At 25.7% G+C, this 23,620-nt stretch overlaps 1 protein-coding gene across 1 annotated transcript in view; it reads right to left on the bottom strand.

The window, feature by feature from the left end:
• LOC145832288 (heat shock 70 kDa protein 1-like) overlaps nucleotides 1–20,338 on the bottom strand; it is a 32,470-nt gene extending 12,132 nt beyond the window's left edge. Inside the window, exons 1-3 of the mRNA XM_082939607.1 lie at nucleotides 20,258–20,338; nucleotides 18,766–18,895; nucleotides 13,659–13,777 (exon numbers count right to left, since the gene is read on the bottom strand). Of these exons, the coding sequence (XP_082795733.1) occupies nucleotides 13,659–13,777; nucleotides 18,766–18,895; nucleotides 20,258–20,338 (330 nt within the window). The remainder of the gene's footprint in view (nucleotides 1–13,658; nucleotides 13,778–18,765; nucleotides 18,896–20,257) is intronic.
• Nucleotides 20,339–23,620: the final 3,282 nt, after the last annotated feature.

Raw genomic sequence — 23,620 nt, 5'->3', positions numbered from 1 at the left:
GTTATAGATAATTTTGTTTTTTTAGTTTTGGTAGTATATCCAAAAAAAAGATTCAATTTATTTTCAAAAACATTTTTTTAATTGTATTTGTCTAACGAACAAGTATTATTTGTTTTGTGTTTTTTAATTAATATTATACTTTATAAACCAGCAAAAAGACCTTAATCAAAGACAAAAATACAAAAGCTTGAAATTAACAGTATTCCGAAAAACATACGTTTTTTTAAAGTTATTGGAACATTATACAGTAGAGTTTGTAACCTCAACTATATTTATTAAATGTTAATCAAATTTAGTATGTAAACTTTGAGATATGTAAAATTAACTAAGAATAATCCACTTTTTTTATTAGTTCTAGCACCAACCCTCAACTTTGACTCAAAAAAAATAATAAGGTTTTCAAGCTGAATAATTCAGCTATACAATGAATTCTATATAAAATATGCTTTAAGAACATAGAATAAAGAAACAATTAAACGTTGAAGTTGTTAAGTCAAGAAAAACATCTGAAATATTCCCTTATTTTGGAATAAACGTTTCAACGCAATGACTTGCAAAATAGCATAAGTTTATCATACAAAAGTATTAATTTTAGCAATATTGTAACTATGCATTTGGAGCTATCTAGTAAGTTTGTTTGTGACGTCAGTCGAAAAGATATGCTAAAAACACATTTTTAATTAAAAGTACAAAATCAAAAGTAGCTTGTATTTTATACTTGTATAATTTTGCAACCTATTACAGTGATACCATGTTTTCTGTTCAAAATTCTATGATTTTTTCGGGTGCTATGCTAAAACGTACAGATGAGACACAAGCAACACCTAGAATATGTGAAAGAGGTAACAAAAGAATTAAAGTTCCTATAGATGAAGATCAAGCTAAGCGTAAAAGGCTAGTTTTGAAATTTACAAGATTCAATTTCGATAGTCCTACACTCGACCATGCAAACAAGGAAGACCTCCCGAATGAGTTACAAAGACGACATGAGTGGAAAGTATCTTTCCCGTCCAGTGCTCAAGCAACCACAATCAAAGAAAATGCTGCAGAAAACAAAAATAATGTTCAAAGCCAAAATTCTGATGATGACGTTTCGGTCACACTAGTTGACGTTTCTGATCCTTGGGTTGGTATAAAAGAAAAACAAGTAATAATGCCAAAGGTTAAAGAAACGGCTGAAGTGTGCGGACCTCATTACAGTTGTGGGGAAAATACACGCAAAGTTCAAAAAGTTTTTTCGAAGCCACTATTTGTAGTTGGTCAAAAAGATTACGGTTTAAAAAAATCGAAAACTTTTTTGAAAGATTACAAAGCTGCGTTGAAAAGATTGAGAAGCTACCGACGTGTAAGAATTCAGACAAGCACAGTTGTTCTAAAAGAGGTTTCTCGAAATCCACTATTCGTAGTCGGCCGTAAAACACCTTGTTCAAAAAACCACAAAAACAGCTTTAAAGATTACATTGCATGCAATGCTGGGTTAAAGAGATTTACTACCAACCGAAACGTAATACAAAACCAGGTCAGCAAAAGCTTTCAGTTGAAAACAAACAGAAAAAAGTTAAGAGAGAGCAATCGAATATGCGACAACACCCAGATTAAACGAGTTAGAAAACGATTATAAGCGTTTATCGTAAAACGCTCTAAGTTAGTTTACATCACTCTTATTTTTATTTAACTCTCTTTAATAGTTCAAAATTTTAACTCTATACTTATTAAAACTTTTTAAATAAATTGTTTAGTACGTTTTTTACACTGTGATATATTTTAGTCAACAATACGACGTTTTTTTCATGTGACTAGTTGACTATGTGACTAGACATTAAAATAGTTTTTTTGAAGATGTTATTTTAAAAAACAAAATACTTCCAGCTAGATGTTTTTCTAAATATAATTTAAACTCAACGATTCACTTTTAATTTATTTGCTTTTGATAACTTAGAATATGCCTTTTATGTATCCTGCACATATCGCTCTAATGTATACTATTTCAGTCATGTATAGATAATTTGTTTAAATTAATATTAGTTACTTTTAGTTGTAAAATTATTTATTTTTGATTATTGTTTTAGTGATTTTTTTAACTTTTACTAATATTTTTTAACTTTCAGAATCAACATAATTTTTGTTAATCATATAATATACTTTGATTCAAATTTACTTTATATTATTTTACTAACTATTATTTGCTTTCTTTTTAAAAAAATATTGTCAGTTTTGAATAATCTGTTATTATAATTTAACTAAATAAATGCTTATTTTTCGTAACATAATTCTATAATTTTTTTTTTTGTAAACAAGCAACAAATTTTTATTTTAATAATTATATTTAAATGTTGTTTTTAAGAATTTATTTAAAGTTCGTTTTCTTTGTCTAAATTTATTTTTTCTTGCTGTGTCAACTTATGTTTGAAATTAAAATAGTTAATAATTTAAATATCACTTTAAACGATATTCTTAAACTAAACTAGACAACTACCTTTGATATGGTTTAAAAAAATATTTATTTAGCTTCTTTTTATTACAGTAAATTTTGCATCAAGGACGTTTAATTATTAACATTTCTTAATTTTTTTAAGTTCGTTATATTTAGTTTAATGAAATGTTTATTTTATTAAATAGAAAAGGAAACTAAATTTCCAAAGAGTTGCAGCCAATTTTTATTAATTAAATTTTAATTAGATTGTAAACATTATTTTTAATAAACATTAGCTGCAACTCTTTATATGGAAAGCTTCATAGCTTACTTTTAGCTATGTCGGATGCACCTTTTGTAAAGTTTACAAAATATGTTACTTTCTTAACTTTAAGTAAAAATAAAATCACATATTTTTTAAACTTTACAACTGCCTGCTCGTTGGTCTTTCTGCTGAAATTGGTTAAAAATTGAGATCTCTCTAAAGACTCAAATCAATTGACTAAAGTGCATCAACTATAAAACAAATTAAAATCATACAACTAATGAAAACTTTAATTTCTTTGATGTTGTGTTACTTAAATATTGTATAAGCTTGTATATAGTATTCAAAAAAAGCAATAGGTTAAAAAAAAGTACATGAAAAGCTGTTTTTATAAAAATAAACGGCATTACATTAACTTATCTCTGCAAAAAATATATAATATATACTATTTTTAAAACTAATTAAATACTTAACAAAAGTTGACACCTGATTTTAAACAGTTTTGTTTAATTTCAACTTTAAAAAAATTCAAAGCTTAGTATTCTTTATAAATTTTTGTACCTATTTTTTATAATCTCTTACCAAACTTTGTTGTGTTGCTTTAAAAGTAAAACGTTTTAGGAATATACAAATAACTTTTATAACTATATTTTTTGTCTTAATAATTTATGTTTTTACTTTTAGATTTTGTGTATGATTAGATGCTTAGCATCAAAAGACTGTAACTGTAGGGTTACGTAGCTCATTTTATAGTATTCAATTATCTATTACATATAGTATATTACAGATCGTTTAATGTTTATAAATAATATATATAAAATTAAATAAGGATTTATTCTTCATGAGCTATCTTATTCAACCCAATCACTATGTCTTTGATTTTACGTTGAGACTTCAAATCAAATTAAGTCATTAGTTCAAAGATGAAAAATTAGGTCAAACTTTAGACAATAGATTAAAGATAAGACAACAACTTTATCCTCGCATGTTGTTTTCATAGTTTTTAAACGGTAGTTTGAAAGGGTTGTAACCACATTGTTGGAAGCCTACGAGTTCATTCCTTCTATTGTTTTCCGACCCGGCAATGATCTCTTGGGTTATTTTGAAGCCAATTCCTATGGGTTTCTTTATCGACAGTACGTCGTCGCACATGTTCCGCTAAGAATTTTTGCTGTAAACCTTCGTTTACGCCCCCTCTGGAACTTTGCTCCTTGTTGGGCAATTACAGATTACATCATGTGAGTTCAGCTCACTTTGATTTTTTTTTTCATTCAAATTTGCAATAGTTTTAGAATGCTGATGAGGCAGCTGAGAACCAATAGCGGGAAAATCTTTATCAATAATTTGGAGGTCAACTAATGTTTCATACGATAGAAAAAACCAGTTACTGAGTCGCTAACATATACAACACTGAGTGATCTAACGGATCCACTATTTAGAATCTGGCCGGATCTGGTTCCGTATTTATTTTTTAATTTAATATCCGGCCAGATCCGGTTCCGGATCCTATATGTTTTATGTAGTTTCAATAGAGAACAAACTTATATAAATTAATTATTATAATACCATTAGTTAGTAATAGTTGTTGAAAAAAACAAAATGTTATTGCCTAAATATTTTATTTTAACACTAGGAAAAAGAAAGTAAAAAAAACTAACTTATATGAAATCTCAGATTAAGTGTTAAATAACAAGCTATTTATACGAATAAAGTTGAATTTTTTACCTTGTATGACGTAAAAGAAAAATAAAATAAATGTAACAATGCTTTAAAAATGACTAACTTTATTTATTTTAATTATGTTAAGCTTTACATTATACTTTCATTTATGTAAGTTCGAACTATAAGATGAACAATAAATTCTTTAGCAACTGTTTATGTTTACAAATATAAAATTAAGTAATCTAGTAAATAACATTTACTCGTATCAACGCCATTAAGCTACAAAGATACCTACTCTTGTTTGTTCAAGTTGCTATAAAGATATAAATGTTTTTCGCCAGTTTTTGGAAGCAATCGATTTCGCTTTTGTTCGTACAAGTTACCAGCTTCTGAAAATAACCTTTCAGAATAAACAGAAGATGGTAGTGCCGAAAGATACCTTTTTGCAAACCTGGCAAGATGTGTGTATTTTTCTTGTTTGAGTTTTACCAAGACAAAACTTCAGCTTCTTTAACTTCTCCAGAAGATATTTTTTTTTTAGGAACAAAAACTTAATTTCTGTCTCAATCTCTTGATCAACTGAATCTTCTTGCTCACTATCGTGAGTGTTTGCACTTTTTTAGATTTAAATGTAGAATAGAACGACAAAAAGTTTTTGGGAACATCGTTTTTAGGTAGTTTAGCTTTAAGTTTATTAGCCCTTACTAGAGGAACTTGACTACTTTGACCAGTCTCACAGCAACTATGATTTTTTACTTCTAATTTCAGTAGCCTTACAACCTTCTGTTTCAGATTAGCATGGAAAAAGTTAAGTCGAGACCGTGGATCAACAGCTGTTGTGAGTAAAAACAAGTTGTTATGATGAAGGTTTATTCGTGTGCTGTAGTTTAAAACCTTCTTTTTAAAAGCATCTTTTATATTTTCTGCTAAGGTTGAAGAATTACATTGACCTGGTGGACTATAAACTTTATGAGCAAAACAATTTTTTAGTATTGCTACATGCGGGATTACACTTGACAACAATGCGCTGTTTTTACTACACTGCTGCGTTACTATGTAAAATGGTTTGAGCAGCACATTAAGGAGGAAACTAAGTTTCCATTCATCAGATTAAAGAAAAGTTTTGGGTTTAAATTTGTTGTTAGCCACGTAGTTCTGGACACTTGTCTTTAATTTTTCTAGTATTTTCAGAATAAAAAGTAGGTTGAGTTCCACCTTGTTTCAAAATCATGCACAAGTAGCAAGGCTTTTTGCATTGACACTGATGAACCTAAAGTGATCTGGGTTTTTTTTAGTTTCTCGCTCGCTGTAGAAGAACTATTAAAGTGGCCAACAGTCTGACGGGCCTTCGCTATCAACACACTTACGTTATTTTCAAAAACCAGTGAATCTTTAATTATCAGTTGAAGCGTATGAATGAAACAGGGTGCTGAAGTGGATTCTAAGAACAACATACCAGCTTTCATGTTAAATAAATTGTCGCGCAGAAAATTTTTTTGAACTATTGCTGCCTTTTAAAATTTCAGTAACCAAATATTAAAAGAGCTGTACGTGTAGAGTTTTTACATTATTAAATATAATCAAATGAGAATAAAATAGTTATACTAAAAATGTTAACACTTTTAACAAATTGAAACACATCAAAATTTAAATATATGTTTTATATTAACAAAAGAAAATATTATAAGTAATAAAACTGATCGCAGAAAACAAAGTATTTCAAACTAACTGGATCCGGAACTGGCCAAATTCAGCTAGGATCCAAAAAATTAGGATCCGGCCGGTTCCAGATCCAGGCAAAAAATGGGTGTTTCTGGGTAGATCCGGATCTTGGATCCGGTAGATCACTAAACATTATTGCAGCTGATTTCATTATTCTTTAGACACGTTACACTTAAAGTAGCTATAAAAGCGCCTAAAATAATTACAGGAATTTTAAAAGCATACCTGCAAACTGATTAATGGGAACCTTAACAATGCTATATCAAAATAAAGATTGCATTAATAAAAGAATTGTATTGATGAGCTCAAGCCGACAACATACAAGATATTTACTAGAAAAAGCCTAAAATACTAACCTAGAGTATTCCAGTAAAAAGAATATCTTTCACATTATTTTTTTTTGTGTTACACTTTTTATATAAAACTATATTTTTTATTTTTTTTGGCAATTGTGTAAATATATTTCATTTTAATTAAAAACCTTTATAAATATTAATATACAACAATTCATTGGGTCATTGTTACATCACATAGAAAAAGTGGGACGTTTTGGCTCTTTTTAGTTTGTCTACGTATCTCAAAAAAAACATATACATTTTTATTATCTATATTTTCTTACATTATTATTATAAAGCCTTTTAAACCTATTTGTGCAAGCAAAAGTACGCTTATAAATCTAATCTTTTTAAATAGTTATGATCGTTTTTTGTCGCTTATTTTATCATGTTTATTGTTTGTTTTATTTTTATATTTATACATTTGCTTATCTTAGTTAAATTACTAAGTAATTTATTTATAATTATGTAATTATAAATTTTTAATCTATCTCTAATTAACTTTTCTTAATTATGTTAACTGGTATTAATTGAATATTTTCTGATGAAACCTCTAACTGTTTACATACTCAGAACTTAATTTTAAAGTTAGTTGCTAACAAAAGTAATTGATAACTGTTAGTTGAAATCGATTTTATTGCTTAATAAAAATTTTTTTGAACGAATCATGTCTCAAATTTCTATTTTCAGTTTATATCTTTAATTAGGGTCTTTTAGCATGTTCAAAAAATATTCCACTTTAAAAATATTAAAAAAACTAAGCAAATAAGACCATTTTATAAAGCATTTGAATTTTTTTAGATAATAAAATTATTCTTTTTTGAGTAAATACAAAAAATAAATTAACGATGGTTTAAAAATCTACCAGTTTATTGCACGTTTTCTTCAAATTAATTTCGGACAACCGTCCTTCATCAGTGAAAATTTAAAACTAGTAGAACTAAACACATTCATGCAACAAAAAAATAAATAAAAGTTAAAATATATATTATGACGTAGTAGTTCAAAACTGTGTATAAAACTAAAATTTTAAAAGCTAGGCGATTTTTACATTGTAATAGTATTTTTGTAAGTAAAAGTAAATCCAAATGAAATGAATATAAAAACAAACATTTTATCAATATAAACTTTAAACTAAATTTAAACTATCTTAGTAAGGAACTGTTTGATGTTAGTTATTGTTAATAAATAGTTACTGCTATCGGCGAAATACAAATAAGAATAAAAACTTTTCCCAAACAATACTTAAAGTAATTATAAAAACTTTTATTAATAACAAGCTGTATCTTACAAGCTTTTTATCTTAAAGGAAATAGTTTAATCCCTGAATAAAAATAACTATTTTGAAACGAAACTTAAATCTAAATAAGATAATAATACAAAAATTATATAAAGAATTAAATTAACTTGTTTCAGCAGCAAATTATTTTTTCTAATATATTGTTTTTTAAGGTAAACATTTTATCAAATAAACAAACGGTTAAAAACTATTGTGAAACAAAAAAATATTCTTTGTGAAACTATCTTATTAAAAACCGATTACTGTAAAGTTATTGATTTTATAAGTTTTCTATTATCTATAAAAAGGCAGTATTGTTTTGTTTATGTTTATACTTGCTTGTAATAAATTAACCCATTTACTCTCTAAATAATCTAAGTTCGTATGGTTGCTTGTTGAGTCTGTAAAAGTGATTGAATATGCTTCTTCAAAGGTTTTGTTCGATGTTGGATGCTTGTTGGCGTAGTGAAGTTTGAGTGCAGCTCGATCATTTGTCTCGCTGGTGGTCATGTTCTTCCAGTTATGTCTGTGAGAGCACCATCTTTGGGAAAAAGACGTAATTGTCTGTCCCACATAGTGCTCACCACAGATATTGCACTTTGCCGCATAAATCCCAAAATTTTTGCAATTCAAATTCTTTTTTAATTCAATTGTTTTACCACTTTTTGATTTTATTAAGTTAGTTTTTTTCACCATTCCGCCTGCTCCCCCTCGGTTGCACAATAAGCATTTTCCACTCGGTATTTCGCCGATAGCAGTAACTATTTATTAACAATAACTAACATCAAACAGTTCCTTACTAAGATAGTTTAAATTTAGTTTAAAGTTTATATTGATAAAATGTTTGTTTTTATATTCATTTCATTTGGATTTACTTTTACTTACAAAAATACTATTACAATGTAAAAATCGCCTAGCTTTTAAAATTTTAGTTTTATACACAGTTTTGAACTACTACGTCATAATATATATTTTAACTTTTATTTATTTTTTTGTTGCATGAATGTGTTTAGTTCTACTAGTTTTAAATTTTCACTGATGAAGGACGGTTGTCCGAAATTAATTTGAAGAAAACGTGCAATAAACTGGTAGATTTTTAAACCATCGTTAATTTATTTTTTGTATTTACTGATGCAGGGGGAAAAAAATCACCAATAAAAACAATTGACTTGTGTCCTGGACCGATTTACGAATTATTTATAAATCTTTTTTGAGTAGACATGAAACAGAAAATGAAAATAGTTTTAGATAATTTTTTTTTTTAGTTTTGGTAGTATATTCAAAAAAAATATTCAATTTACTTTTGAAAACATTTTTTTAGTTGTATTTGTCTAACAAAAAGTATTATTTGTTTAGTGATTCTTAATTAATTTTATTATTTAATAAACCAGCAAAAAGACCATAATCAAAGACAAAAATTGAAAAGGTTAAAATTAACAGTATTCCGAAAAGACATAAGTTTCTTTAAACTATTGGAACGTTATACAGTAGAATTTGTAAACTCAACTATATTTATAAAATGTTTATCAAATTTAATATGTAAACTTTGAGATATGTGAAATTAACTAAGAAAGATCCAAAATATCCTACTTTTTTATTAGTTCTAGCACCAACCCAATCAACTTTGACTCAAAAAAATAATAAGGTTTTAAAGCTGAATAATTCAGCTATACAATGCTGTATAAAATATGCTTTAAGAACATAGAATAAAGAAACAATTAAACGTTGAAGTTGTTAAGTCAAGAAAAATATCTGAAATACTCCCTTATTTTGGAATAAACGTTTTAACGCGATGACTTGCAAAATTGCATAAGTTTATCATACAAAAGTAAAAACAAATTATACAGTAATCTTTCTTTATTCTTCCAACATTTGTTTCTGTGTGTCAACGAATCAACACACTTCAACTGGGTTGTTAATAGGAAAGAAATATTAATACAAAAGTATTAATTTTAGCAATATTGTAACTATGCATTTGGAGCTATCTAGTAAGTTTGTTTGTGACGTCAGTCAAAAAGTTATGTTAAAAATTCATTTTTAGTAAAAAGTACAAAATCAAAAGTAGATTGTATTTTATACTTGTATAATCTTGCAACCTATTACAGTGTTACCATGTTTTCTGTTCAAAATTATATGATTTTTTCGGGTGAAATGCTAAAACGTGCAGATGAGACACAAGCAACACCTAGAATATGTGAAAGAGGCAGCAAAAGAATTACTACAGACGAAGATCAAGCTAAACGTAAAAGGCTAGTTTTGAAATTTACAAGATTCAATTCCGATATTCCTACACTCGATCATGCAAACGAGGAAGACCTGCCAAATGAGTTAAAAAGACGACATGAGTGGAAAGTATCTTTCCCGTCCAATGTTCAAACAACCACAATAAAAGAAAATCCTGCAGAAAACAAAAGTTATGTTCAAGGCCAAAATGCTGATGATGACGTTTCGGTCACACTGGTTGACGTTTCTGATCCTTGGATTGGTATAAAAGAAAAACGAGTAAGAATGCTAAAGGTTAAAGAAATGGCTGAAGTGTGCGGACCTCATTACAGTTGTGGTGAAAACAAACGCGAAGTTCGAAAAGTTTTTTCGAAGCCACTATTTGTAGTCGGTCAGAAAGATTATGGTTTAAACAAATCGAAAACTGTTTTTAAAGATTACAAGGCTGCGTTGAAAAGATTGAGAAGCTACCGATGTGTAAGAAGTCAGAAAAGCACAGTTGTTCGAAAAGAAGTTTCTTCGAAGCCACTATTCGTAGTCGGCCGTAAAACACCTTGTTCAAAAAACCACAAAAACAGCTTTAAAGATTACATTGCATGCAAGGCTGAGTTAAAGAGATTTACTACCAACCGAAACGTAATACAAAACCAGGTCAGCAAAAGCTTTCAGTTGAAAACAAACAGAAAAAAGTTAAGAGATAGCAATCGAATATGCGAGAACACACATATTAAAAGAGTTAGAAAACGATTATAAGTGTTTATCGTAAAAAGCTCCAAGTTAGTTTACAACACTGTTATTTTTATTTAACTCTCTTTAGTAGTTTAAAGTTTTAACACTATACTTATTAAAACTTTTAAATGATTTTTTTAGTACGTTTTTCTCACTTTGATGTATTTTAGTCAATAACACAACGTTTTTTCATGTGATTGTATAAAATATTTTTTTTTGAAGTTGTAATTTAAAAAAACAAAATACTTCTAGCTAGCTTTTTATATTATTTAAACCTTACGGATCTGTTTTTAACTTGTTTTTATTTGATAATTTAGAACATATCTTTTGTATCCTGCATATATCTAATACTTTAATGTATAATGTTTCTGTCATGTATAGATAATTTGGAAAAATTATTAGTTTTTAATTAATATTAGTTAATTTTATTAAAAAAATAATTACTTTTAATTATTGTTTTAGTGATTTTGTTTGGCTATTACTATTATTTTTTAACTTTCAGAATCAATTCAATTTTTGTAAATCATATAGTAGACTTTGATCCGATTTACTATCTAACATTAAACTAACTATTATTTGATTTTTTTTAAAAAGATAATGTCAGTTTTGAAATAATCTGTTATTATAATATAACTATACAAATGTTTATTTTTTGTAACATAATTCTATAAATATTTTTTTTTGTAAACAAGCAACAAATTTTTATTTTAATAATTAAATTGAAACGTTGTTCTTGAGATTTAATTTAAAGTTCGTTTTCTTTGTCTAGAGTTGTTTGTTTTTCTTGCTGTGTTAACTTATGTTGAAACTAAAATAGTTAATAATTTAAATGTTAATTTTTATTAATATTCTTGAACTAAACTAGACAACTACCTTATGGCTTAAAAAAGTACTTATTTAGCTGCTTAACATATTTATTACAGTAAATTTTGCATCAATGACGTTTAATTATTAACATTTCTTAAGTTTTTTTAGTTCGCTATAGTTAGTTTAATGTAATGTTTATCTTATTAAAAAGAAAAGGAAACTATGTTTCCAAAGAGTTGCAGCCAATTTTTATTAATTAAATTTTAATTAGATTGAGAACAGTATTATTAATAAACATTAGCTGCAACTCTTTATATGGAAAGCTTCATAGCTAACTTTTAGCTATGTCGGATGCACCTTTTGTAAAGTTTAAAAATATGTCATTGTCTTAACTTTAAGTAAAAATAAAATCACATATTTTTTAAACTTTACAACTGCCTGCTCGTTGGTCTTTCTGCTGAAATTGGTTTAAAATTGAGATCTCTCTGAAGACTCAAACCAATTGACTAAAGTGCATCAACTATAATCAATAAAAACAAATTAAAATCATACAACTAATGCAAACTTTAATTTCTTTGATAAAACCATAATGTTGTGTTATTTAATTATTGAGTAAGCTTGTATATAGTATTCAAAAAAACATTAGGTTACAAAAAAGTACATGAAAAGCTGTTTTTATAAAAATAAACGGCATTACATTAATTTATCTCTGCAAAAATTATAACATATACTATTTGTAATACATACAATTAAAATACTTAACAAAAGATAACACCTGGTTTTTAACAGTGTTGTTTAATTTCAACTTTAAAAAAGTTCAAAGCTTAGTATTCTTTATAAACTTTTGTACCTTATTTCTATAATCTCTTACCGAATTTTGTTGTGTTGCTATAAAAGTAAAACGTTTTAGGAATATACAAATAACTTTTATAACTATATTTTTTGTCTTAATAATTTATGTTTTTACTTTAAAATTTTAAATATAATTAAATGCTTAACATCAAAACACTGTAACTGTAGGGTTATGTAACTCATTTTATCGTATTCCATTATCTATTATCTTTACAGATGGTTTAATGTTTATAAATAATCTAAATGAAATTAAATAAGGATTTATTCTTCATGAGCTATCATATTCAACCCAATCACTATGTCTTTGATTCTACGTTGAGACTTCAAATCAAAGTTAGGTCATTAGTTAAAAGATAGAAAATTAGGTCAAACTTGAGACAATAGATCAAAGATAAGACAACAACTTTGTTGTAGTTAGTTACAATATCGGTATATTTTTAAGTTCAAAAACTGCTGTATTAATACTTTACCTGATTTGCATAATATTATGTATACAAAATTTCAAAAACCTTACTACTGCAGTCGACCCGCGCTCATCTGCAAAAACAGGGGACATGAGTGGAGGGATAATGAATCAAAATCAATTTATAATTAAAACTAATGGTTCTTGTAGTATCTCTCAGAAAATAAGTAAGTATTTAATTTCGTACAATTCCATTTCAACCAGTGATGATTCAAATGTGCTCTATGGTAGCTATAGAGATCTATCAAGCTAAGAGTTTTGTGATTCGTAAACAATTTTCATGAATTTTTTAATAGTGCCGCTACTGGTCAACTTATTACGAGTGAAGCTAAGAAAAGCGCGTTCCATTTTCGGTGGTTCCAACACGAATTAATGAGCGACTTGTCTCAGATTGATTAAAGGACCAAAATACGCCATGGAGGCTAAAACAAGAATTATACTTAATATTTTTTAAATGGTCAATTTTTACTCTAATCACCTTTTTTTAGCTTTTTTAAATTTGATTTGTTATTTTTTGATTAGTATTTCATTAAATTTTCCTAAGTTCACTCGTTTTTTTTTCTTCGAGTAATTAGTTTATTTTGTTTTGAAACGGAAGTTGGAACTTGAAAGCAATTGTCACATAAATCTGTTATATGGAAATATTGTTTTTTCACTTAATTAGTATCTTAAGTGCTAAACACAGTTTTTAAATAAACTGCTTACAGTAATGGAAACAACCACTTAGTTTTTGTATATAAAAAAAACAGATAAAAATATATCTGCTTGCTTTATCTGAAAACTTTTTACTAGTGGTTGTAAAAACACACTAGTATACAATACAAATTTAACACTATAAAATAAGTGCTACTGAAACGGAATAATATAGCGGAAACTACAAATAAGAACTTAAGTCTTAGCTATACTACCTTGTATTTCACTTCAACTTTTGGTTTAGAACTTTCATTAATAACTTTAAATGGCCATAGCCTTATGTCTTTCTGTAATGCTGAATCATCAAACTTTCTTCCAATCATTCTTTTGGCATCTAAAAAAATGTCTAATAAAAAAAAAATCATACAAAAAGTTTCGTTTAGTTTTATTAGGTTTTATTTGTTAAGTAATTTGTCATAAAGAGATTTAATTTAATCTGCTTTTTTCTACTCAGTATTAATAAATTATATATCTAGTAAGCTTTTTTAACATAAAATGATTGCTTTCAACAAAGCGCACGAACTAAATTTAAAAAGTATTCTAAGAAACAAACTTTTCAAAAAAAAATTACTTTATAAAAATTATTTTTTAGCAAAATTTAACTCAACTATAGTAAACTTAAAGCAAAATTAAGCCGCGCACACGAACAGTCTCAACCAGTTTTTATATCCTTCTGTATTTTAATTGGTGTTTTTTATACCAACTACTAAAATAAACTTAATAAAATTTCACAAAATATTTACAAAACAAAATACAGCGTGTTTGAGCAAAGTGTACTAAATTTTTCAATATCAATTACTGCGTCATAACATCTTAAAAAATTGTAAACTTAAAAATCTATATGAAAATCTTTAATAAACAAACGTTTTTCTGAGGATCATGTGCAACTGTTTATGTGAAATACATGTAGAAACTGTGCTGCATTATATAACAAAACAACTAAGTTTTATACTGTATATTTTGTACTAGTTTGCTGTATTACAAAATAGTATTTAGAAAATTTAATTATTTAATGAAGTTCCTAATGGCAAACATATTTAACTACAATGTATAATATATGAGTTTTTTTTTTATTGTTACAAATGTTCAATCATTACTGTATGATTTACATGTATTTAATACTCCATACTTCTTGTTACAACAAAAATCAATGAGTTTATACTTATTGAACATAAAATTTACAATCTATTTTACTGGAAAAAGAAAAAAAACACAGCTCATTAATACAGACCTGCAGGGTTGTCATAGAATAGCTAAAAAAAAATTCCTGACTTTTCAATGTAATTTTCCAATTTTTTTTAATGTAATATTATCACTTTTTGTAAGTTTTCTTGAATTTCCAGTTTTCTTGTTCAAAAAATCAACAAGTACCACCATAAAACTTTCTTTAAACTGTCTTAAATTGTGCACAATGTGTTTTTGTGATGATTGCCACATGTAAAAAAAAACTTCAAGCTAAAATCTCAAAAAGTCTTCAGAAAATCAAATTCCACCAAGGTGAAAGTTTCGTCAAATCGTCTAAAATCTCGCACATATTGATTTTGTGGTATTTGGCAAATGTAAAGTTTTTTTAGCAGAAAACTCAAAGATTGTTGGATTTATAGTTCTACCCTAATGAACACAACTTGTATTAAAACTATTTTATCATCATCTTTAATAAGCCATTCAGAAATTTTTATAGAATACCAAAAATTCTTGAAATGAGTTTGTTTTTACTTTGAAATAATAATAAAAATTATTAAAAATATCATATATGTATAACAAATTTACTTAAGTATTATAAACTGATCTGAAAAAAACAATGATTTGTCGGAGTTTGAAAATCCTTTATATAAATTATTAGTTTTCTGTACAAGTAGTTCTAATAAAACACTTTAATATAAACTTACTCTCTACCGCATTCGTAAATACTTACGTGAGATAATTTATTCAAAAAATTCAACTAGACCCTAAAAAAAGATAAACTGCAAAATCAATTTTTTTTATAAAACAACATTAGCAAAATGCAGTTTTAGTGATGATAAGTTTTCTTAAAAGAGTATGTTTTTTTTTCAAATTTCCTGACTTTTTCTCGAAAACCCTCATTTTTTCCTAACTTGCATTTTTTTTTTTTTTTTCCTGTTTTTTTTTTCATTTTCCTGACTTTGTTGCAACTCTGGACCTGGTGTAATAAAGAACTTTACTTAACTTTAATCAATATAAAGATCAACCAATAGAGTTTAAATAATGGAAAACTCTGTTAAAAATTAAAATCTCTAAAGTAAACCAGAGTATTTTTATAAATATTACTCTTGTTACAATCATTATATACATTTGTAATATTAAAACTCAAACTGAACATGAACAGTGTTTCTAATATTTTATGCAAAATTGTAATTAAAATTTAAATATTGTTTCTAACAAATACAACAAAAACTGACTAGGAAATGATAAACTGGCCTAGGACCACTCTCAAAATTTTACTTAAATTATATATAAGATTGTTGCTTCTTAAACCTATTTTAATAAGGAAATTCTTTTATTAATAAGTTTTTTTTAATTATCTCAAAAAAAAACAATTTTAATGGCTGCTGACTTTTGATGTAAACTATAAGTTTACTATTTAATAGGTCATAAAATTGTCTGTTTTAAGTTATTATATTTTTTCAATAAACAAAAGGATTTATTTAAATTAAAATAACCTTGGTTTTGTTCTACTTTTATAAAAATTCACAATGTTTTACTTCTAGGTAATTTTGTAAAGACTATGGTTAGAGAGAGCAAAAAGTATATGTTAGAAAAAGATATTTATAAGATAATTTAAGTACAAAAGTATTCCTTTAGCAAATATTGATTGTAGTTTTAAGCTACAAATAACTGGTCTAATGGAAAAACTTGTTTGAAGTAATCGAATGGTTCAATAATGTCCAAAATAAAACAAAAAAAATGCTTTATAAATTTTGATATTGTGAATTTCTACCCCAGTATAACTGAAAATCATTTACGCTTTAAACTTTGCAAATAATACACTGCAATAGAAGACAGGGACTTTAAATTAATAAAGCACACATGTAAAACAATTTTAACTTTTAACAAAAAAAAACTGGATCAAAAAAGACAACAACAATCTATTCGACGTTCCCATGGGCTCATTCTTCAGTGCCAAGTTATGCGATCTAATCAGACTATATGCATTAAGCAAGCTTGAATCTCTTTATGATATAAAAAGAGATTTGGCTTATATAGAGACGACGGCCTTGCAATTACCCAACCAAAAAACAATTAGGATTTAGAAAACAGACAAGATTTATAAATAATTCTCAAATCGGTCCAGGACACAGTCAATTGTTTTTAGTTGTGATTTTTCCCCTGCATCAATAGTTAAAAAAAATAAATAAACGATGGTTTAAAAATCTACAAGTTTATTGCATACAAGTTCAAATCGATTTCGGACAACAGTCCTTCATCAGTGAACTTTAAACTAGCAGAACTAAAACACACTTATCTTTGTGTAATTTAATTCTGCTAGTTCTGATGAATGTGTTTTAGTTCTGTTAATTTAAAGTTCACTGATGAAAGACTGTTGTCCGAAATCGATTTGAACTTGTATGCAATAAACTTGTAGATTTTTAAACTATCGTTTATTTATTTTTTTGATTTAGAAAACAAAAAGAAAAAATTAATAAATATATTCAAAGACATTGATTTTAAAATAACTTGCAACTATATGCAACTTTCTGTACATAAGATTATACCTCACAAACAATTTATTTAAACCTTACAAAAAAGAAAACACAGAAATTAAATACATCAATAGAAGTTCCAATCATCCTAAAATCATTTAAAAAAATTAACGGCAATGATAGAAAATAGACTGATTAAATTATCTAGAAAAGAAATATTTTTGACCACAATATATGCAAATACAAAAACGCGTTAGACAAATCAAATTTTAAACACAAACTAACTTATAAGGAAGATTTTAACAAACAGAAAAAGAAAAGAAACAGCCCAACAAAATAATTTATTTCACTCCACCAATTCGCGAATCAGTAAAGACAAATGTAGGAAAAAAGTTTTTTTGAATTAATAAACAAGCATTTTAAACAATATAAACAAGTTAATAAATAAAAACAATTGCAAGTTTTCGTAAAGTTGTTTGAGCAATTCAAAAATGTTAATTCAAGGACACAATAAAAAAACTTTAAATAATATAGAAAAACTAAAAATACTAACACAGAAGTCACTCTGCAAACCTTGAAACAAAAACCTATGCCCACTCAAAAACAAATGCCTAACCAAGAATGTAATTTATTAAGCTACGGTTAGCTCAAAAAAGAAATAAAGGAATACGTGGGAAGCACTGGGGGACTTTTCAAAAAAAGGTGGTATGGCCACATTAGAGATATGAAAGTTCACAAAGAAAACGGCACCAAACTGTCAAAATATGTTTGGAAATTAAAATACAATAATACTGATTAGAACATTAAATGGAAATTTTACTTTACATCGGGCAATAAAGAATCCGCAGAGAATCTGCATGACCTGTACCTATGAGAAGATGGAAATAGCAAACGCTGACGGGAAGATCTTTAAATAAAAGGAACGAATTAATATGTTCATGTGCACATTTTAAAAAGCTTTATTTTATAACACAAGAACATTTGATAAATACATCACTATTTTAAGTTGTGCAAGCAAATATTAAAACCAATTTCAAAGTTTCCAATTCATAATGCCATTAGACCTTATAACCATTATTAATAATAATGTCCCAATACAAAAGTTATTTTTTTTAAACAGTAAATTTAGTCTAATGCTTTAGCTGCAAGATTTGTTTTCTTTTTTTGTTGTTCACAAATTTTACAAGCCTGCCAAATGTAAGTATATTTATTTGTTTGTTTAAGTTTTTAAATTATAATATTATTAAGTAGCTTATATTTTTCAAAAATTAATATAAACTAACCTGGTAACATTATGATTTTCCTAATTGATATCTTCAAACTATAAGCTTTATTTGGTTTTTTGTTTTAGTTTTTTTAATTAAAGTTTAGCCTAATGTCTTCTTGCATGTTTATGTAAAAGAAATTACAGACTTTATTCAACTTATGATCTCGTTTGATTTGGTTCAAGCAAGTAAAACATTGTTTTTTTAATAAAATTCAAAAATTTTAATTTTAGTTTTAAGCTAGTCAAACATAATTTGAAACAGACTTAACTAGTTTTAATGAGACAAGCAACAAATTGAGTATCACAGTGATCAAACTACAAAGTCATTTAAAATAAAGGAGTTTCAAAAACTTAGTTTTATTAAAATGTTTTAGATGTAATAGAAAAAAATACCAAATATAGTATTAGTAGGGTTTGTTGCAACTTGATTTTTTGCTGATCCTCCAATAAGACGCTCAGAGTCATTAAATGCAACATAACTAGGCGTTGTTCTATCTCCTTGATCGTTAGCAATAATTTCTACCTACAAAATTTATGTAAATTAAAACCGTTTTTATTTATATGAGCACCTCTCAATCTAAAAGCACACTAAACAACACAATAATTTTGAATAACATGAATTTCTTAATAAACAGTTATTTTATATGCTGAAAAAAATATCAGTATAAAACTAAAGTATAATACTGGTTTAAGCTATTCATTATTAATTTTAGACGAGTTACCATTGAGAATTAATTTAAATTCATTTTGTTTTATTTTTATAATGATTATATATTTTGAAAATTTGGTTTGAACAAATCGAAAAAAAAATGCTTATGACCAAAAGCAAAAAAAAAAAAAGTTAGCTTAATTTTAAATTTTGAAAAAAAAAACCTAAAAATTTGTTTAATGAAATTTAGAAGTTTTATAAATGTTAAGTAGAGATATTTTACATTTTTATAATTATTCTATAACTCATACATAATGCAAATATATATAAATATATATGAAGCAAAAAGAACTATGATAATAAATAAAACAAAACATTTAATTTATTTAAAATAAACTATAGTTATTATTTTAAAACATTGTAATTTTTTTCTAGCTAGATAGACCAATAAAAATTTCACGACTTATACACAATATAGGGATCTTATCCAGCAGAACATATAAACAAAACAATGTTTCACTCTAGGTTCTCTAGAGATTGTTAGTTGTTAACTAGGTCTGAAATAAAGTATTTAAAAAAATAAGTAGAATATATTGTAGATGAAAATTTGTTTTAAAACAAAAACTGAAATCAAAACTAAAAATTATTTAAATTGGTTTGTAGCTAATATCTTTTTTTAATAAGATTTTGAAGCTAATATAAACTGACAGTATACTAACTAAAGCATAGTTATTTACTAATTTTATATACTTTATAGTTTATAATATTCATAAATATAGATATACAAAATATCTAAAATAGACTAAAAATAATATGTATTAAAATCTAATATTCAAAAAATATGTTGTTTAAAATTTGGAGCAAAGGTACAATAAAAAATAAATAAAAAAAGCAAACTGAAAATGGCTATTTTTGTCGTATTGATGGTTAAAAAAAATAACAGCACAAAATTAAGCTTTATAAAAAATATACTTTATAAAAAATAAATACTGATATTTTAGAAACTTAAGCAAGAGTCTAAATAAAGTAAAAACAGTTTAAGTGCTTCTTAAATTTTAGCTATTTTAGTTGTATTTAGTTTAGCTATTGAATGCTTATGTATTACAGTTATTAAATTGAACTCTTATGTAAGAATAATGCAAGAAAAAATAGCTTAACTAAGTACAACCTATACAACTAATGTATCTTGCTCTTCTAAACTAATCTAAAATTGTTCGTTTATGAACATTTACTAACCTTTCCATTTTGATATACTCCTACACAGCTATAAGTAGTTCCCAAGTCTATACCTATTGCTTGAGGTCTGTTACTGGCCATTTTTTTAAATTAAAAGTATAAGGATTTTACACTAAAGAATTGTAAAATAGATAAAGTATTTAATAAATAAGTTTTTTTTCCTGATACCTAAAATACATAAAATCTTTTTTTTTGTCTGAAAAAATCTTTACCGAATTTTTAGAAAGTTAAGCACTTTAAAAAAAACATCAACTAAATATTATTTTGTTATAAAACGCTGCAACAAAGAAATACAGTTTTAAATTTGTGATAAGTGAAAAATTTTGTATTTACTTAGTTAGTTTTATTTGAATTATAGTTAAGTAGTAGGAGATTTAGTTATTGTTTTTTTTATAAATTTCCACTTAAGTTGGTTAAATTTTAAAAATATCAGATTTAATTGGAACTTATGTAATCTTTGAAAGTAAAACTATTTTGAAAAGACCATTTTTTGTAATTATTATTAAGAATAAGAAAAATATAAAACATTTAAACTTAAAACAAATAAAGAACTCCGTAGGTAATTTACTGGAAAACAATTTAAGTTGGAGGATTTATTTAAGGTCCCTCAAATCAAAGTTTTTAATCAACTTTTTATTTAAATTGATTTTATATTAAAATATTTTATTTTTTAATGCAAATGTACTTCATAGAGAATATAAGGTACTTATATTGTTTTGTTTATGTTTGTTTCTATAAAAATTTACTAATTCTCTCAAAGTGTACTTTAGTTATACATTTACATGAGTATTTATTAAAAATTAACTATGTACTAGTCTCAAGTTGTAGAATAACAACATTTTTTTGGTTTAAAGTAAACTACATAAATTTACTTTTATTAAACTATGTGCTATGTTTTATTAGTAAAGTAAAGATTTAATAAAAAATTTGTAGTAATTTGTTTATTTTAGTTAAATTTAGTATTTATTTTTTAATAAAATGGTTGGTATAAAAAATCTGAGACTTTGGCTTTAGGATTTCCACACTTTGTGGCTTAAAGTGCTAAGGGCTTAACCTTTTTGGTATTTTCCAAATGACTACCAGAGAAAGGTTTTTACCATAAAGTAAAAGTTTTTAGCTTTTGAGTACCTTAGGATATTTAAGTGTTTAAGTGCCAGGTCAAACTAAAAATGCGAAAGCTGCTCATTTGACCTTTGTAAAGTTTTATCATTTCAAAAAGAAGAATCGCTAGTGATATTTTATGAGTGCACTACAATGTAATTTTTAACCATTTTACTTCTAATATTTTAACTGTGAAAATTAAGAGTAACTGTAAATTTTCACTTGTAATATTTTTATCATTATAATCTTTTTTATCAAATTTGCAGGTACTTTTTTTTAATTAAAGTTATTTTTGAAATATGGCTGAAATAATTATTTATATCTATGAAAATACAGGGTTGCCAAATGCTTTTAGCAAATTTTTTCTAGTTTTTCAAAGTTTACTTCAGATTTTTAAAAGTACACATTTTTGGGTCTATTTTCAATTTAAAGTTAAGTTTAAGGTAAAAACCTGTGTTAAATAGTATAAAAACATTAAAAAGATACTGTAAAGCTACTTCAAATGTATTTTTTAATGAAAAAAATGTTTGATGAAGACAAAAATTATATCTATATGGTAGATTTTTTGTGTGAAATCAAAATTTTTCTACTTGAAATGAAAAAATTGTTCAAAATTCCAGGTTTTTTTTTTAATTTCTCAAATTCTAGGTTTTTCAAGGTTTTTTAGCCTAAATTGTCAAATTGCAAGTTTTTTGTTTGTAATATGGCTATTTTTAAATTAGAATTTTTATGTTAAAGTATTTTTTCCAAACTTTTTGAACTACTATAACCTTATTTAATAGAACTTATAAAATTATTTTTTGAATATCATGTTAAATTTTAGGATATGGCCCCTTAAATGTTTTCATGAGATTTCAAGTTGCTATGTAACCAAATTTTATCACTATTAAAAAGTTATTACAATGACAGTTAGTTAAAAACTTTTAATTAAAACTTATGTTTATACCTATCTTAGTATTCTTAGTTTTACTTTAAATTTTTCACAGTGTAGTTATTTCTATAACTTAACTAGTGGTAAAAAAACAGATCAAAAAAGTAATAAATTAAATAAGTAAAACTTTACAGGTGTTGTTTATTTTAATAATTAGTTGATCACAAAGCTCTAATTAAGCATAAACTTAATCATACTTTTTACATTATATTTTCTGATGTCTTGGTATTAGGTAAGTTAATAAAGTTAACTATGAACAAAGGTATAATACAAAATAACACAAAAAAAAAAAAAAAATTCAGAATTGAATTTGATTTATTTGAGAACCTTAAATTGTTAATAAACATTTACTAATGATTATAAAAATTGAATTTGTTGTTATTTTATTATGTTTGTTTACATATTTATTCAAAAGTCAGTGTAGTAGAACATATATATTTGAAATCAAAATTATGAGTTAAAACAATTATAAAGGTGATGTAGCAACAATAGCAGAGCAGAAATTAGTAATTGATAGTGCTACTAAACAATATAATTTCAAAACTTCAAAGTTAAGATAATAACAATCGCTTTATTGTAACATTTTACTTAAACGTATAATTTTAACATACTAACTTTATTACGATAACAAATATAAAATACGTTTAGCAGTATAAAATAAACATTAAACATTTGTATTTTGTACATCTTAATATAAAACCTCTAACGTCTTCTCAATCAACCTGTTTAAAAAAAATTAATAATATTGAAAAGTTTTCAGTGAAAACTTATTTTGTAACTATAATTTATTTTAAAATAAATATATATATGATAAAAACAAATTATACAGTAATCTTCCTTTATTCTACCAACATATGTTTCTGTGTGTTGATTCGTTGACACACAGAAACATATGTTGGTAGAATAAAGGAAGATTACTGTATAATTTGTTTTTATCTATATTCCAGTGAAGTTACTTCACTAGGATCTTTTGTTAGCAAACAATTAAACCTAAATTTTGAACAGTTATATATATAATATATATAAAATAATTTATTTTTAAAAAAATTACGAAATTTTTTTATTCAAAACTTTAAAGTCATGCTAAATGAAAAATAATCGAACTAAATGAACTATTAGGTTTTATTTTTGATTTCTAAAGTATTTGTTGGTTTTAAGGATAATAATTTTTTAGATCGCCCGAAACTGGATTTATTTAATAATATTAGGCCGCATCTGTGTTTTTGAGACTTTTAAAATAATGCTTAGTCAAGCCAATAATATAAATATGTTTATTTTTAATTCTTTAATACAGGGGTTGGCAAAATTGGTCCTCGCGGGCCATTTTTTAC

The sequence above is a fragment of the Thalia democratica genome, chromosome 3, assembly GCF_965202585.1.
Source record: "Thalia democratica chromosome 3, ktThaDemo2.hap1.1, whole genome shotgun sequence".
NCBI lineage: Eukaryota > Metazoa > Chordata > Thaliacea > Salpida > Salpidae > Thalia > Thalia democratica.
The sequence above is the reverse complement of the archived record's forward strand: the minus strand, read 5'-3'. Positions and strand labels throughout refer to the sequence as shown.